At 45.8% G+C, this 17,874-nt stretch overlaps 1 protein-coding gene across 5 annotated transcripts in view; it reads right to left on the bottom strand.

Annotated features, from left to right (window-relative positions):
* Positions 1-8,251, bottom strand: part of LOC138966350 (rho GTPase-activating protein 29-like) — a 50,316-nt gene extending 42,065 nt beyond the window's left edge. For 3 of the 5 annotated variants that reach the window (XM_070338545.1, XM_070338543.1, XM_070338547.1), the window contains exons 1-4: positions 7,769-8,251; positions 5,306-5,561; positions 3,530-3,673; positions 2,294-2,384 (exon numbers count right to left, since the gene is read on the bottom strand). In XM_070338545.1, coding sequence (XP_070194646.1) covers positions 2,294-2,384; positions 3,530-3,673; positions 5,306-5,561; positions 7,769-7,861 — 584 coding nt within the window. In that variant the 5' untranslated portion in view covers positions 7,862-8,251. The remainder of the gene's footprint in view (positions 1-2,293; positions 2,385-3,529; positions 3,674-5,305; positions 5,562-7,768) is intronic. The other 2 variants (XM_070338544.1, XM_070338546.1) reach the window with 2 other exon arrangements.
* Between the last annotated feature and the right edge of the window lie 9,623 nt (positions 8,252-17,874).

Below are 17,874 nucleotides of genomic sequence, written 5' to 3' on the forward strand. Positions count from 1 at the left end.
CTATATTCTATACAAGAAACACTTAACAAGGGTAAAAGGAGAAACAGAATCCGTTTGTTGCCTCTTACGACATGCTGGGGAGCATCGGGTAAATTCTTCCCCCTAACCCGCGGGGGGGAAGCGGCAAAGCAGCAGCAGCAGCACTGAAGTGCGCGCGTCAGCAAGTGAACATTATTTGTGAGATCATGTCCGAAATAGAACAATGGTGTAAGGAGTCAAACCTTCCTTCAGCGGTGATCAGCGTCCTCGTCAAAGAGGGGTACGATTCGTTGGCAGCCATCAAATGTGTCGAGCCGGAGGATTTGGAATCTCTGAGTGCCAACATAAAAAGGGGGCATCTTGCCCTGCTTCGGGCAGGGATTAAAACCCTGCAAGCGAAAGATGGGTGAGGCCCCATGAGCAACGACACCGCCAGAGGTGCCAGTGGTTTGGCGGAATTGCTGGGGTGACTCAACATGGACGGTTTGCCAGTGACGCCGGCAAGAACAAAAGGTGAGGGATTAAAGATCATCGACTTCGTTTCATCCTCGTTGGCTGTGGAGGAGGAGGTGTCTCTTGGCGGAGGGGTGACAATCAAATTACCCAATACAAAGCCGAAGTTAGATCGGGTGTCACCCTCCGCCTGGATTGTGGCAAATGCCAGAATCATGGCCACACTCCTGTCCCGTGATAAAGACTTTGATGTAGCGGCCTATCTACGCTACACAGAGATGGTGGGGGAGTTAGGCTGCCGTTTCACCTGGCAGTCTGTGCTCATCTTCGATGACGAATATCGACAGCGTCAGGCGGCCGACAAATTGTCCTGGGGGACCGAAGCACCACACCTGGCGACAGTTGTGCTTCGGGAGCGGGCTACGCCAGCCACCAAGAAGTCTGGCGGCAACGGCGGAGCCAGTGGCGCGCACCGACAGGACCGGGGGGCAAAGAGGTGTGCCTGCAGTACAACAAGGGGTCATGCGCCTATGGTCCACGTTGTATCTACGAGCACGCGTGCAGCAGCTGCGGCAAGGACCATCCCACAACCCAGCACTCAGCGAACCCTGGCAGCCACCCCCTGATATAGGATCCAGCACGGCAAATTGCCTCTACGGCCAAACAATACATACATAATGCATTTAAACTAGCAACTACAGGCTTGAATACATTAATCTCCAGATAAAATCCATGAGTTTGGTTGTTTTCTAAATCCAAATCTAACGATCAGTGCAGTGAAACTCGCTTTAGATCTCTTATGAGTGCAAGCAAACTTCCAAGGCAAGTAACTCTCGTACGATAAGAGTAGTTCCCCTTTCAAATTTTCTGAACTGAGTTGCTTGGACAAAAGACTGCAATCCGACGGTTAGTTTTCAATAATGGAATATTTCATTTTATAAACAGATCACACGCAACCAAGTGCACACATCTCATCAATTTAAAGAACATACAGCGGTTTCATACATTATTTTGCCCCAGAAAACTGAACTTCATACAGTTTTTAACGTTGGAACACGGGTGCTAAAGTTCGTCTGCTAGTCCCATTCGAAGAAAGAACATTTCCTAAGCGATACCAAAACATGAACAGAACACACACAATCTGCCTTTACCGCCACAGCAGAATAACAACATAACTATGTACTTGATTTTAGTCCAAAACAGGGAAACTGACAAGACGTGTTGACAGAATTAAATGATTTTCCCTGAACTATACAACCGCGCATTATTCAATCGCCTGCGCAGGTTGAGTGAATCGGATTCGATCAAACTTTCGCACAAAATCTTATCTTTTCTTTGAATAACTGAAGAAAGGAGGAATAAAGAGGTTACATGCCTCGTCTCAGTGATTATTAAAAATAATGGTCTCAGTTCGCGGTCATGAAAAAGCTCGAATTTTTCATGATCCGCAAACTTCGACCATTATTTTTAATAATCACTAAGACTCGGCATGTAACCTCTACTTCACTTGCTTACAGCTGGCTTATACTAAATCACTACCCTCTCCTCTCTTTCCCTTATATCCCCCCAGCCTCAACACACACACACACACACACACACACACACACACACACACACACACACTTCGACCCCATGCACAAGTTAAGGCTACAAATACACTGAACTACACACACATCAACTCTATTCCTCTATCAGATACACGCACATAAACAGATTACTGTTTACAGTTACTCCCAAGGACATTTACACACACACATACACTCACACATTTGTCTCTCTTCCCCGCCATACCGCTATCGGGACAACTTTTTTCTCTCTCATTTACACCCACATGTACACACATACACTTTTAAACACAGACCTGCGGCTGAATGCCAGAGCCACTTGGTCAATAGCGTCAAGGAATAGCTGTAGCTCCTCCTCCTCCAAATTCAGTTCCTCTTGGCTGTGAGCTGAAAGCAAAGTAGCTGGTGTTTACAAGGCAGCAGATACACAACACAGCAAAGTTGAGTGCAACTAGGTTTAACAAAAGCACACTACAAAATAGTAGTTTAGAGTACACCATTTTAATCAGTGAGGTCCCTTGCAGTGCATGGCAAGTTGCATTCTACTTCAAAACAAAACAGAACCAGGTTGTTGTTTTTGTCAATACATTTAGAAATGGTTCAATCAGAAAGAGATACTGAAGTCAACATTCTAAGAATCTAGCAGTGGATCAGACAGTCAAAAGCACTTGTTTTATTAAGATGGGCCACAGTCGGTTGCAAATTTCCTGAGTGGCACATTTGTGGCTTAGGACAACATCACCAAGATCAAAAGATTCCATTTCCTGAATGAGAAGCAGCTCCCTCTTGCTAGGCTACGACAACTCAAATAGATCTTTATACATAGATTATATACAGGGTGGTCCAAAAAAATGTAGACAGTTTTGCGTGCCTGTCATTTCTGCTACAGGGCTCCCACCTATTCTTTTTCACCTGGAATGTCTCACACAAGCATGAAAGTTTAGTAAGGCACAGTTTTTTCTTCTTTGCAACATCATTTCTGGGCGTAGTTCAATAGTTCATCACATTCTCAATCCAAGCACCTCGTCTCTGGATTACGGCTGCGACACGGACATTGAAGTTGTTGATAACTCTGTCCAAGGTCTCGAGTGGAATCCTCCTGATTTCACGAAGAATGTTCTCCTTTAGCGCTTGTATTGTCTGTGGATTGTTGTGGTAAACCCTTTCCTTCAAGTACCCCCAGAGGAAGAAATCTGGAGGAGAAAGATCTGGGGACGAGGTGCTTGGATTGAGAATGTGATGAACTATTGAACTACGCCCAGAAATGATGTTGCAAAGAAGAAAAAACTGTGCCTTACTAAACTTTCATGCTTGTGTGAGACATTCCAGGTGAAAAAGAATAGGTGGGAGCCCTGTAGCAGAAATGACAGGCACGCAAAACTGCCTACATATTTTTGGACCACCCTGTATAATCATTTCACACTCATCTATTTAAAATCAATGTTAACTTAAAATACCTTCTAAAAATAATGCTAAAGGACTATAATATGGACAAAACATCACAGTCCCCCAAAAAGATGAATGCGCCTTACATCTTATTTTGCTGATGAGGGCACGAGCAGTAGTGAAGATCTCAGGTGACTGCAGGGCGGGATAATGCTGTAGAGTGTCCTTGAGAACTGCGAGCACCCCCCCCAGGGTATCTTGCAACACCACACGAGCATCATCTCCTGGTTCTGATGGACAGAAAAAAGTATGCACAATGTAAGCACAATATGTCAAAAGCACAATATGTCAAAAGCACAACACATGTATGTAGCATGCACAGTATGTAGTATCACTCTAAACAACAGGTAAAACCATAGTGACACTGTACCAGTGTTGTTGCCAGCCTAAGAAGACAATAGGTCATTTGGACCTCCCTAAAAAAAACCAATAGGTCCAAATGTCCTGGCTTTAAAAAAACAATAGGTCGAAATTGTACCATGATTACATCGTTTTCACAAACCAGCCATGGATACAGCTTCAACCACGAATCCGAAATGTGTCAGACGTATTTCGTTTTGTTTTCTTGCCTTCTAAAGGTTCTATTTCAGTTTTGTCGCTTACCTCCGGTTCCTCCTCACTCATTTCATTTTCAAGTGGTGTTTTGGCTTGAGTCTGTTTGAAATTGAACGCTGCTAGTGTTTTCTGCCCTTCAACTACTTTAATTTCTTTTTCGGCGGCATGTTTATCGATCAGCGATCGACGAAACAAATCGTCTAAGATAGTAGCGTCCCTTTGGCTGGATCGGGTCGACCTATTTACCGGAAACAGCGAAAATAGACAACTATTAGATTATATGTGTTTGCAACTTTTTTGCAAGTTTGTTTGCACCTTTGTTGCAATTGGTTTTTTTACAACTTTGTTGCAACTTTTTTTTGGCAACATTTTCAGGTTATTCACGTTTTTCCCTATCCTTCTTATTCTGAACCTGTTTCAAGTCCTTTGGCATTGCTTTGATGTCGCTTCCTAGTTTTAATTGTTCATAAACTTTGCGAGGAGAAAGAGCCTGACATTCCTGGCCTACCCTTTCCAATACAGAGCCAGGTGTGCGAATGTAGGGATCCTGCCTGATCTTCGCATTACCATGCCGTAGTATTATATTGATGAACTTTCCGCTGTTTGCGCCGTTTTTCGGTAAATAGGTACACTGGCTGGATCGGGTATTTCCGTAAACGCAGCCTCGAGTGTCAATGACGACATACAGGGACTCGGCACAGAGTGCATTTTCACTCATAGCGAACATGAGCATTTCAATCGGGGTTTGTTTTCCGACTTTGCAACTCCCATTCCATTAATTGCAGACCTTGTCCGCCTTGTACGAATATGTATCGGTCAGTTGACCACCAAAACGTAAAAACTATCGGTCCATCGGCCGGACAAGGCTAGGTCCAATGCGTCAAATTGGAAAGGAATGCGTCAGAGACCGAAGACCGAGGCCTGGCAACAACACTGCTAAACATCACTTCAACTGCACCAAATCATATCTGATCCAAAAAAACAATGTGTGCACAGTCAGTCACACTCACAGCCACACACGCTCATGCACACACAGCCAGAGAAAGAGATGCAGATCCAAACAGCTTTAGCAACGGATCCACTTCGCTCAAATTTGTTTTTTTCAGTAATTAATAAATTAGTTCCAATGACTTTTGTAGATCTATGCAAAAGTAGCCAGCATTATCGAGAGATACCAAATAAAACACGAATCATGTTGATTCAACCATATTTCGTGAACTTGACTGAAGGTTAGATCTGCATCTAAAGCTAAGTTTTCAAAACAATATAGACAAACAAGAGGAAGTACAAAGCTTTGCAGGACTCACCTAAACCCTCCATGAACAATAGCTTCATGTTGTTCAAAGTATCCGAGAAATTCTTCACATCATGTGTGAGGGCAATGATCTCATTATGATCCACAATGACGGGTTCAGAGGGGTCGTTAACCATGGTGCTCATAGACGTGCTCTTGCCCATTGATGGGGCAGGAGCCGCCGCACCGCTGGACCTCATGTCTGCTGATCTGGCGCTGGCAGTAGAGTGGGTTGGGCTTGATCGAGAGAGGTTCAGGTCTGTCATCTGCTGCAAAGAAAATGTATACATGTCGATAAAGTATAAACAATCTCACACTGTATACGTTGACAGACCAGTAACTATTATATTACTTGCATTCGACACACAGAATACTAAAACTTGACTGACATTCAATTATGCAAGTTATTTTAATTTTTTATAATGTGCAAATACTACCAGTGTTGTTGCCAGGCCTCGGTCTTCGGTCTCTGACGCATTCCTTTCTGATTTGACGCATTGGACCTAGCCTTGTCCGGTCGATGGACCGATAGTTTTTACGTTTTGGTGGTCAACTGACCGATACATATTCGTACAAGGCGCACAAGGTCTGCAATGAATGGAATGGGAGTTGCAAAGTCGGAAAAATACTACGGAATAATGTTGAAAGTCTAGCAATGTTAACTTCATATTATTAAGTTTTTTGTTTAAGTTTATATTATGTACATTTAATGTGTACTGCCAAAAATCAGCAAATGAGCGCCATACACTAATTTCTGTGAGAATCAGATAATAAAGTGTTATCATTGTTCAATGGCTTTATTGTCATTTTTGCGTAAAAAGATAGATTTAACTCCGGACTGTAAGTTATTTTGCATTGCATGTATCAAAGGTATGGCGGTACAATTTGGACCAATTGTTTTTTTAAAGCCAGGACATTTGGACCAATTGGTTTTTTTTAGGGAGGTCCAATTGACCTATTGTCTTCTTAATCTTAGGCTGGCAACAACACTGTACTACAATCACAAAATTCAGCAAATTACAATGCACTTAAGTCTATAACAGCATTATTTCACATTTATACAAGTTAAAGAGTAATAAAACTATGGCTATGCTTAATCACACTCACAATGCCAAATCTAGCCTCCATGAATGCATGTAATGATGTATACAACTAACTGTGAATCCCAGTGCACTACACATCTGATGTATTGCAGGGCCTAGCATTGGAAAAAGTGAGTTCAGCTTACAAAGGCGGGGGTCTGGTTCCAGGAATACCTGGATTCTTTGTTACTGAATGTCTGACCACGTTCAACAATGTCGCTTCGAGACATTATTTCAAGTCTAGAGCCACAAAACACTGGCACAAAGCATGCTCGCTCGATGCCAGAGGAAGTGCGTGCTCCAGCAAACTGTCAAACCGATTGAGAATTGAACCGAAAGGCGCACAAAACAAAAGCTGGGACTGTTTGGGTTTACTGTTTGGGAATAACAGGTTATTGCATTTCGGCGTACACCAAATCGAGTTCCGCGTACTGGAGATGTTATTTCGGCGTAAAGTACGCCGAACGGCTTACAATGCTAGGCCCTGGTATTGAAACTGAATTCAATAGCAATTAAACTGGAAATTCTAGGCCCCGAAGGAACATTGCAAAATCGCTAAATAATATGAGGTTATAAATAAAAACTCTGAGTCTGAACTAAAATTAGTACAAAAGTAATTAGTAATAGTATAAAATGATTCTGGGTAGCATACCCCCATGAATAAATCCCAATCTCTCAATGGCCTCATTCACTGCCATTGTCAGTGGCCAAAAAGAAAAACTGTTTTGCTCTGCAGTTTGCAGCAGCTAGTGGCTGAACACAGTGTACAAGACTGTACTTTTAGTTTTAGTCATAACTATTTATAAATGTTAAATTATTAAACTTGAAGTTTAAAAACTCTATCATGATGAATACTGAATTACAGAGCTTATTTTCACTAGCCTACACAATACAATAAGGCATACACTAATAAATAATAAATCAAAGTGTGTGTCTTCTCTTTGCACTTATCTTTTTTCTATGGGGCTAATTCATTAGTGAATTTAGTCATCAGGAAGGATCAAGTAATCTGTGCATGCGTGTGTTCTTTTTTCAAGCCAAGTACAGCCAGCCCAGTGTTATAAAAGGTCAGCTCGTACGTTCCTCAGTGGAACAAACAATCCACAAACTTGTTGAAGTTTGCGGAAAGAGAATGTAAACAAACGGCGGAAAGGGACTGAAGCCACACTGCACAGCTAAAACCAAGCCCCCCGTCGCAAGACTGACTCACACTGACACTACCAGTACCATTGACTCAACCTTATCAAATTCCACTCCGTTTTCACTTAAACACACAGATTTGAAGTGCGCTTACTACAAAAATGAACAATAACACTGGAAATACCATATCAGATCATGCATCAATCAGACTGCACCGGCAAATTCTTCACATGCCAGGGTGTAGGTTTACCGACCTGTTGCAAATCGTCCGTCTGGGAGTCAGAATCAAACTTTTTGCGAAGTGATTTTCCGAGATTCTTTGCAATCTTTCGTCCCTTAGACGACATTGTTCAACCTTCAGAGACTTGAAGCTCATTGCCGCACGCCACTTTTATGCATCCAAACCCTGAATGATCAGATAACAAACTTTTTTCCAAGTTATTCCAAACTATCATCGGTCTGCTGCATTTCCGCCATCTTCCTTTACAAATTGGTGTAATCACGTGACAAGGACGTCATCAGTCAGTCAGTCTAGCACCTTGCTTTCTGCTGTTCCGATGAACTTTCGACTCCCAAACAACTCCTCTGCAACAAGCTCATTGTTCCAAAGAAAAACAGAGAAAGGGCATACTTCTGAAAATAACTGTTTGAATCTAGACTCGATTAGGTCCGCCGAATTAACCACTGAAGCTGTTCAAAATGGAAGAGGTCAAGACAAGCAGAACTACAGGCACCTGACGTTAGTTCTGACAAATCTGCAATGAGCAATGGGTTGGGTGGGAGTGGGGCCCGGTTGAGTCCTCTAGTCTTGTTTGTTTGATACACCCTTTGAGTTGCATGTAACGATGGGTCACCCAGTGCTATAAGATGTCAAGCTTTTTGTCGGTTTCGCTTTTTGGTCTCAGAGACTGACGAGTTGAGAAGAGTTGGTTTTGCTTTTATTCAAGTGTCTAGTCAGGTGCCTATATGCCCCAGAAAACTCGTCAGCGATTCCAACGTTGCGTCCTATAAAAGGGGCGAACTGACCCTCTTCACGGCAGTCAAATAAGGGATAAGTATCCTACACGTAGTACACTGAAATTGATATACTATTGTTTGACAAAGTAATATATGGATGCCGCGGCATTAAAGTTGATTTCTATATTAATGTCACTGGTATATCAGTGATCTACAAGTTCATATCCCCCTTCATTGGCTTTGTCGACGCCCGTTTTTGGCTCACGTAAGTGTAGCCTATGCGATGATAAACTTTGTCTGTCTGTGCGTGCGTGCGTGCGTGCGTGCGTGCGTGCGTGTGTGTGTGTGATAGAAACTTTAACATTTCCGAGTCTATGGATAAAGCTCGCATAAGAAGATTACGTCTCGGTCAAAAGTGTTTGACGTGTGTGATAGAAACTATTTGAAGACGTCACATTATGACGTAAGGGGGTTAGACGTCACGCAAAGGAATTACTGAAAGTCTCGGTCATTGTTATTGTGAGCGGGCCGAGACTAATTGGCAGATCCAGGGTCTCGCTTTCTTGCACAGTTTCACCTATGCTTACTGTGTGTGTGTGTGTGTGTGTGTGTGTGTGTGTGTGTGTGTATGTGTGACGGAGTGATTGAGTTTGTGTTACTGTTTGTCGATTTCTTACGTGAGCCTTGAAGGCTTCGCCTCTTGTTAATCGCTTGTTTCCATAATAAACCGGCCATAGAGCGTCGACGTCCCGAACGAAATCTTCAAAACCTCCAAAACCGTTTGGAATTCTGGGTGGGAAAATCCTTTTGCATTTCGGAGCTGGACGGCTGCCGTAATGTCAGTCTCAATTAATGTTACTTGAGTTTGCTTTCCGGCCGAGGGAGCATAGGGCCAGCTATCCGCACTTAACTTACCTCGAACAGTGAGATCGACCGAACGTACGGTACACAAATACGAACGCAGAAACTTGGAAACCCAAGAGATATATATACTAATACCCGTGCTCAGACCTCACGTGTGTCTGATATTCAAAGCTGCAATTTATCTTTTTACTCCTGATCGAGGACCCTGAGCCCGCTTGGCTCCATCGGTAGAGCACCGTACAGCCATAAAGGGTAATATGGCGGTCACAGATTCGAATCCCCTCGGAGTCAAATACATTCATCAACATTTTAAAAAAGAATCAGCTTTTTCTTTGTTTTTTGAACACGCGATTCTTGAATCTAATTCATTTTAATTAATTCCAAAGGTTTTGAGTGATGTCACGTTTCAATATATCACTTAAGGTGATTATGAACCGGTTAATTACTACTAATTAACTAACCACACCACGATCCACTCTCGCAGTCATACAATTAAATAGAGTCAACAAAAGTATAAGTTTCAGACGCCTGTTTATGTATAAACTCTCCACCTCCCTCGAGCCTTCACTCAAAATATGTTCCTTTTACGTTCTCAACACGTAAAAAAACCAGTGTTCACTGACAAAATGCCAGTAGTATATAGAAAATTATAGTAACACGCTGAACCCGTGTAAATATAGTTAAATGCGAATGTTCTGTTCGAAAAGCTCTAGTTCGTGCAGGTGTCACACACCCCACGTTGTCACTACTCCAATGAAATCACAGATACGAAAAGACAACGGTGGTCAACGGGGTGCGTACGACATGGTGCACTTAGCTTTATCTCTGCTGCTGCTGCTTAGCCGGTATGCTGGTTAGTCGGTTCGCTGGTTAGCCGGTTCGCTGGTTAGCCGGTCCGCTGGTTAGCCGGTCCGCTGGTTAGCCGGTCCGCTGGTTAGCCGGTCCGCTGGTTAGCCGGTCTCCTGGTTAGCGTAGCTTCAACAGGTCCCGCCAAAGTCAGCCGTGCAGATGTTACAGGAACGTAACGAAACGAAACGAAACGAAGGCTGCAAACAGAAAGCATCGGTGCACTAAACATGTCAGCTACCCCTCACCCACCACCTTTAAACATGTCATCTTTAAATATCTCATCGAGCACGTGGGCCTGCACAAAACGGACTTTTTACAACAACAAAACAGTCATTTTCCGTCCTTCTCTCCCTATCTGCAAAAACCATATACAGATTAGTATTTTAGCGTCACAGAGAGTAAATTATGCGCTAACCTGGAAAGAACAACAGAGAGTATTTCATTCCACAACACAGACTCATCAACAGCGTTAAATAATGATTTATTACCTCAAAAGCCTATGATTGTACTCTCAATGGAAGCAAAGTCCGCCTCCTCCCTGGAACAGCCTCTGTTCGTCAACAGTGACCAAAAACCTCCAGAACCCCTTGTCGAATCCTTATGCGAAAGCCATCGCCGACGAAGGAAAGTTGACGACTTGTCCTCAGCAAAGTACTGGCAGTGAGACAGGAAAAACTAGTGGAAGCTCCCCTAGAGTGCCGAATACAATATTCGGTGAAAAACCATCATACTCTAGAAACTGTGTATTAGATCCTTCCCCTTCTGCCGCTGGGTGTCAAGTGCCCCGTGCTTGTGTCTCTCTCAGACAACCTAGCCAATAACACGTGACTGACCTTGTCACAAAACCAGTCCAGCTATACACAATTCTGCCTCCCAAGCAGAAAAAAGACACGAGAAACTTAATCCCTGAAAATCCCGTGCGCGCTGTCAGCGAAAAACCGTCAGCCCTGTGACAGCAAAAACCCCCACTGTGAAACTCGTGCGCTACAAAACATCCGTGCTGATTGAGCACTGTCAGCAAACTCTGCTGTAGCCCAATATCACGTACAGGCGCTTTCTATCATAATCGACCAAGAACAGGCACTCCACTGAGTGACACTTTCTTGGTCTCTGTCACCCGATCGTGACACACCTCCCCTCTTCAAGACGAAACCTCGGTTTCGCTCACAGTCATGTTCTCCTCTACAGCCCGAGAGAGAAAGTCAGCTCCAACATTGTTGGCGCCCGGAATGACGCGTACCGTGAATTGGTACGGTTGGAGAATCAACGCCCAGCGCATAAGTCTGGCGTTTGCCAACCTTGCAACCTGAAGATATTGCAGAGGTTGATGGTCTGTTTCCAGACAGAAAGGTCGTCCTCAAGAACGAGCAACCCCTCGTTTCACCCCTGATGACTGCAACCTTCTCTGTCTTCTTGTCTTTGTTCTTCTGGTCTTTGTTCTTCTCCCCGTAGGCTGTCCTCTCTATGTAGGCGCGCAGCAGGTTGGCGTGGTACAGGCGTGCTTTCCCGTGCATCATGATCCTGTAGTCGTTCTGGCCCACCCTCGCTGTCACCTCAAAAGGTCCTTGCCACTGCAGTTGTAGCTTGTTGTGTTTGACAGGTAGAAGTAGCAACACCCGTTCTCCAATCTTGAAGCTGCGCGGCCGTGCCTTGCGGTCGAATCCTCGCGCATAACGCTGTGCTGCTCTTCCCAGGTTCTCTTGAGCCAGTTTGCAGGTCTCTTCAATCCTGTTCCTGAGTTCTACTATGTAGGTCGCTGTCGTCTGCACCTCCTCGTCAGCTTCTTCGTCCGTCCAGGCTTGACGCAGGATAGCCATGGGACCGCGTACCTGTCTGCCGTACAACAACTCAAATGGGGAAAAACCCAAGCTCTCCTGAGGAACCTCGCGGTATGCGAAAAGCAATGCTGGGATGTACCTGTCCCACGTGCGTGGTTTCTCCTGAGCTAGTTTCCTCAGCATGGTCTTCAAGGTGCCATTGAACCTCTCCACCAGTCCGTTGCACTGAGCATGGTAAGGAGTGGTGAAGTGCTGCTCCAGTGATAGCAGTCGTGCTGCCTCCGCCATCACTCCTCCCGTGAACTGCGTGCCTCTGTCGGTGAGTACCTCTGATGGAATTCCCAGCCGGGACCACATAGTAACCAGAGCCTCAGCTACTCGCGTGGCTTCAATCGATTTCAGAGGGATCGCCTCTGGGTATCGAGTAGCGTAGTCCACCATGGTCAAAATGTATCTGTTTCCGTCCTCAGACGCAGGCAAGATGGGCCCGATGATGTCCACTGCCACCCGACGAAAGGGTTCGTCGATGAGCGGCATCTTCTCCAAGGGGACCTTCCTCACCCTTCCTTTGGCCACCACCTTCTGGCACTTATCGCAGGACGCGCAGAAACGTCGGACATCCGTGCAGATGCCTGGCCAGTAAAAGTGGCGCCAGACACGATCCGTGGTCTTCTTGGTGCCAAGATGACCTCCCAGAATCGAGTCGTGTGCCGTTGCCATGACACCCTCGCGAAACTCGCGAGGCACGACAACCTGTTTGAATGTACCTTCTTGGTTGCTGAACTCCCGGTAGAGCAACTTCTTGTCCCTGAGGAACCTTGACCTCCCATGCTTCCCGCTCAGCTTCACCTTCCCCGACTTCGCGTGCTCCCGAGGAGTTGCTAATGTCGGATCAGATGCCTGAGCCTTCGCGAGAAGCGCGGGGGTCACGTTCCCCAGGGCAGCTCGTGCAGCAGGTAGGGGTTTGAGAGGTTTGTCCTCTCGCTCCGCCTGTGCCCGCGTGAGCACTGAAATGACGTCGGGAGACCGATAAACGGGAACCTCCCTGGTGACGCCGTCCACAAACTGAACCCGGTTTCCGATGAGCAGGTCGCATGGAGGATCGTCCATGACGACGGCCACAATGGTCCCCGTGAACAACGGTGTTACGACCTTGATCACTGCCGTGTTCAAGTCGTAAGCGTGAGATGCCTCGGCCATTCTCACTCTGATGCTGTCTCCTGTGTAGGCCATAGCTGGAACTAGACTCGCCCGAACCACTATCATGTCCGCCCCTGTGTCCCGCAGACCTTCGCCCTTCACTCCGTTAACGTAGACGTTGCAGTGGGGCTGGAAATGTTTCCTGGAGCACGGAACGCAGAGTTGTGGAATTGTGCATGAGCTCGTGACGTCCCTTAGCTCCTCACTGCCAACAAAGTGTACGCCCTTCTGGTCAGCCTGTCTCCTGTGGCAGTCCTTCTTCACGTGGCCCCGCTTGTTGCAGTAGTAACACTGGATGTCAGATCTGGAACTTGATCCCTTGTGTCCCTGATCGTCCTTCCCGTCCTTGGGTCCTGAAGAACCCGAATTTCCCGATTTTCCCGGCCGTGAGCCTGAAGATTTGCCGGAGATCGCTTGGGCGTCCTCGTGTACTCTGATCCAGTCGGCTGCCTCCTGAGTAGTCTTTGGCTGGTGCTCCTGCACGAAGGTCACCACCTCAGGTCGCAGGCTGGACATCAGTTGCTCCATGACAATGAGGTCGGCAAGGTCGTTGACGGTCCAGTCCTTTTTGGCCATCTCCACCCAGCGCCGCAGGTAGAGATTAAGGCGTGCCACAAACTGATGGCTCAGCTCGCCGCTCAGTCTCTTGCTGTTACGCAGACGTCGTCTGTAGGCTTCCGCAGTCAGGTTGAAGCGCTGGAGTAACGCCTTCTTTAGTGCCTGATAGTCTCTCGCCTCGTCGTCATCCAAAGCGTTGTAGAGCTGCAAAGCACGTCCTTTCAGGCAGGTGCTAAGGCGGCTAGCCCACGTGGCCTCTTCCCACTTCTGGTCAGATGCAATGCGCTCAAACCGGCGTAAAAAGTCGTCGAGCTCGTCCTTGTCATCGTCGAACGTCGGCAGTCTCGTACGGTCGGCAACAAACGTCGGCGCGCTAGCCTGAGTAAGCGTACCTTTCTCGGCCTGTAGCCTAGCCAGTTCTAGCTGGAGATCGCGATCCGCCTGCTCTTTCTCTTTCCGTTCCTGTCTGTCACGTTCGGCCTGTCGTTCGGCCTGTCGTTCCTGTCTCTCAAGCTCGTCTTTCTTATCCTGACGGTCACGTTCGGCCTGTCGTTCTCTTTCTTGTCTGTCAAGTTCGTCTTTCTCTTTCTTGTCCTGTCGGTCACGTTCGGCCTGTCGTTCGGCCTGTCGTTCCCTTTCTTGTCTGTCTCGTTCATCTTTCTCTTTCCGTTCTTGTCTGTCACGTTCGTCTTGTCGTTCCTGTCTCTCACGTTCGGCCTGTCGTTCTTGTCTGTCAAGCTCTTCTTTTCTCGTCTGTCGCTCTATGTCTTCCTTACGTTCTAACTCCTTGCGCTTAAGCAAACTACGCGCTCTAACGCGTGCGTCTCGCTCTGTCTGTTCCTCGCTACCAGGAGTCTCAAAAGTTATTCTCCTCGTAGGAGATCCCCCTGTAGCCATGGTTAGTTTTAGCAAAGCTTTATTACCAAAGTAAGTCTAACGCAGCTATAGCTAGAACACGCGGTGATGAAAGCGATGGATACAAAAATCCAGCAACCGGAAAATGCAGAGGAAAAATCCAAACGGTGTAGAACAAATCGCGTAGCCTACTTTATGGCTGCTTTTTGCGGTGAAACAAAGTGTTTCCCACAGCCGTGGCCTACTTTATCGGCTGCTTTTTGCGGTGAAACAGAGTGTCTCCCACAGCCTTGGTTAGGACAGAAGTCCTCGGACCCTTCCCCCCCAAAATTCCAACAAAGTCAAAATATGGAGAAAAATCCAAGTAAAACAAGACGGTAGAAATGTAACCTGTTACAGAATACGAAACAACAATGTAGAGAAAACTGAGTAAAACGAATAACAAATCCGCTAACCCCGCTCAGCTCTCTGCAACGGAAAACTCTGAACGTACAACAACAAAGATTCACAAACAAAGGAAAGGGAGGTAATCACAGTTAGCGCATACAATAACTCACAAATTACAATTTACATTTCCTGCAAGATGTGAATCGCTTAAGGTGTGGTATATGATCAAAACTATACAAAAAAGGGTAGCACCAAGCAGAAAATAGGTCGAGCACTGACGAGATTATCTGCTCTTAGTTATCCTTAATTGGTGGGTCTTTATCAGTTGGAAATTAACTGAGTAAATCCCGGCTTGGCCCCCATGTGTCACGTTTCAATATATCACTTAAGGTGATTATGAACCGGTTAATTACTACTAATTAACTAACCACACCACGATCCACTCTCGCAGTCATACAATTAAATAGAGTCAACAAAAGTATAAGTTTCAGACGCCTGTTTATGTATAAACTCTCCACCTCCCTCGAGCCTTCACTCAAAATATGTTCCTTTTACGTTCTCAACACGTAAAAAAACCAGTGTTCACTGACAAAATGCCAGTAGTATATAGAAAATTATAGTAACACGCTGAACCCGTGTAAATATAGTTAAATGCGAATGTTCTGTTCGAAAAGCTCTAGTTCGTGCAGGTGTCACACACCCCACGTTGTCACTACTCCAATGAAATCACAGATACGAAAAGACAACGGTGGTCAACGGGGTGCGTACGACATGGTGCACTTAGCTTTATCTCTGCTGCTGCTGCTTAGCCGGTATGCTGGTTAGTCGGTTCGCTGGTTAGCCGGTTCGCTGGTTAGCCGGTCCGCTGGTTAGCCGGTCCGCTGGTTAGCCGGTCCGCTGGTTAGCCGGTCTCCTGGTTAGCGTAGCTTCAACAGGTCCCGCCAAAGTCAGCCGTGCAGATGTTACAGGAACGTAACGAAACGAAACGAAACGAAGGCTGCAAACAGAAAGCATCGGTGCACTAAACATGTCAGCTACCCCTCACCCACCACCTTTAAACATGTCATCTTTAAATATCTCATCGAGCACGTGGGCCTGCACAAAACGGACTTTTTACAACAACAAAACAGTCATTTTCCGTCCTTCTCTCCCTATCTGCAAAAACCATATACAGATTAGTATTTTAGCGTCACAGAGAGTAAATTATGCGCTAACCTGGAAAGAACAACAGAGAGTATTTCATTCCACAACACAGACTCATCAACAGCGTTAAATAATGATTTATTACCTCAAAAGCCTATGATTGTACTCTCAATGGAAGCAAAGTCCGCCTCCTCCCTGGAACAGCCTCTGTTCGTCAACAGTGACCAAAAACCTCCAGAACCCCTTGTCGAATCCTTATGCGAAAGCCATCGCCGACGAAGGAAAGTTGACGACTTGTCCTCAGCAAAGTACTGGCAGTGAGACAGGAAAAACTAGTGGAAGCTCCCCTAGAGTGCCGAATACAATATTCGGTGAAAAACCATCATACTCTAGAAACTGTGTATTAGATCCTTCCCCTTCTGCCGCTGGGTGTCAAGTGCCCCGTGCTTGTGTCTCTCTCAGACAACCTAGCCAATAACACGTGACTGACCTTGTCACAAAACCAGTCCAGCTATACACAATTCTGCCTCCCAAGCAGAAAAAAGACACGAGAAACTTAATCCCTGAAAATCCCGTGCGCGCTGTCAGCGAAAAACCGTCAGCCCTGTGACAGCAAAAAACCCCACTGTGAAACTCGTGCGCTACAAAACATCCGTGCTGATTGAGCACTGTCAGCAAACTCTGCTGTAGCCCAATATCACGTACAGGCGCTTTCTATCATAATCGACCAAGAACAGGCACTCCACTGAGTGACACTTTCTTGGTCTCTGTCACCCGATCGTGACAGAATTTATCAAAAGCGTTGCATCATTATCGAGTATTTTCAGTAAATAATTTCCCAGAATTACCCATTCTATTTGTTTGTAACATCGGCTTTTGAGAAAAGCCCAATGGGCGATTGCATGTAATGGTGGTTAGCTACTTCTAATTAATGCACTTCTACTAGATGGTGGCGTAAACACCCCAAAAATCGATTTCTTCGAAAACGTGTACCGAGTGGTTACGTCCCTTGAATGAGAAGGGAAACATTTTAGGATGAATCAAATTTCTAAGTTAAATACAAAAAATTGATTGGACAAATTTGGCCCCATCAATGTAAGGTACCCAAGGTCGCTCACAGTCAGTACTATCGAAGGGTGTTTTTTTGTTCAGTGTGGAGTTTATACACCACACCGGCCCATCATCCCTCCCTCCCGGTCTGCTGCAGGTTGTGCAGGCGTGAATGTGTGTGTGTGGTGTGTCAGAGTGGTGTGTGCGTGCAGGGGCAGATCAGTTAGTTCAAGTTGTAAAGGGGGGGGGGGGGGGGGGTCACCTAGAATTCTAAAGTGCAAATCGAGGGCGCACAGCGCGGCCGAGACTGCTGGGGGTGGGGGCAGTTACAGTATTCCCCCTCTCCTGTCCAGCCTGGCCCCTTAAGTTCCTCATCCGTTGTAATTTTTAATATTTTAATTTAATTTATACGGGGATTTATTAACTCTGAATAGACATGTGAACTTTAACCTATTTACTGACCTACCATGTAGCTTTCTGTGGCAGCGCAGCCTTTTTCTGTGCTGGTGACATGATGTACAATACCACAGGCGCATGCTAGCAACTTAGAGAGGGGGAAATGTGTCTTGTGACAGGCTTTTCTGTTTTGTCGTTGTGCCAAAATAGCGCGGTGACATTTTCCTTCTTTGCTCCCATTGTCTGTTGTTAAGTTTTGTTTAAAGTGTATCCTCTGTCTTTCTGTCTGCCAGTCTGTCACGGCCTGTCTGTCTGTCTGTCTG

Source organism: Littorina saxatilis, linkage group LG5, assembly GCF_037325665.1.
Source record: "Littorina saxatilis isolate snail1 linkage group LG5, US_GU_Lsax_2.0, whole genome shotgun sequence".
Lineage (NCBI taxonomy): Eukaryota > Metazoa > Mollusca > Gastropoda > Littorinimorpha > Littorinidae > Littorina > Littorina saxatilis.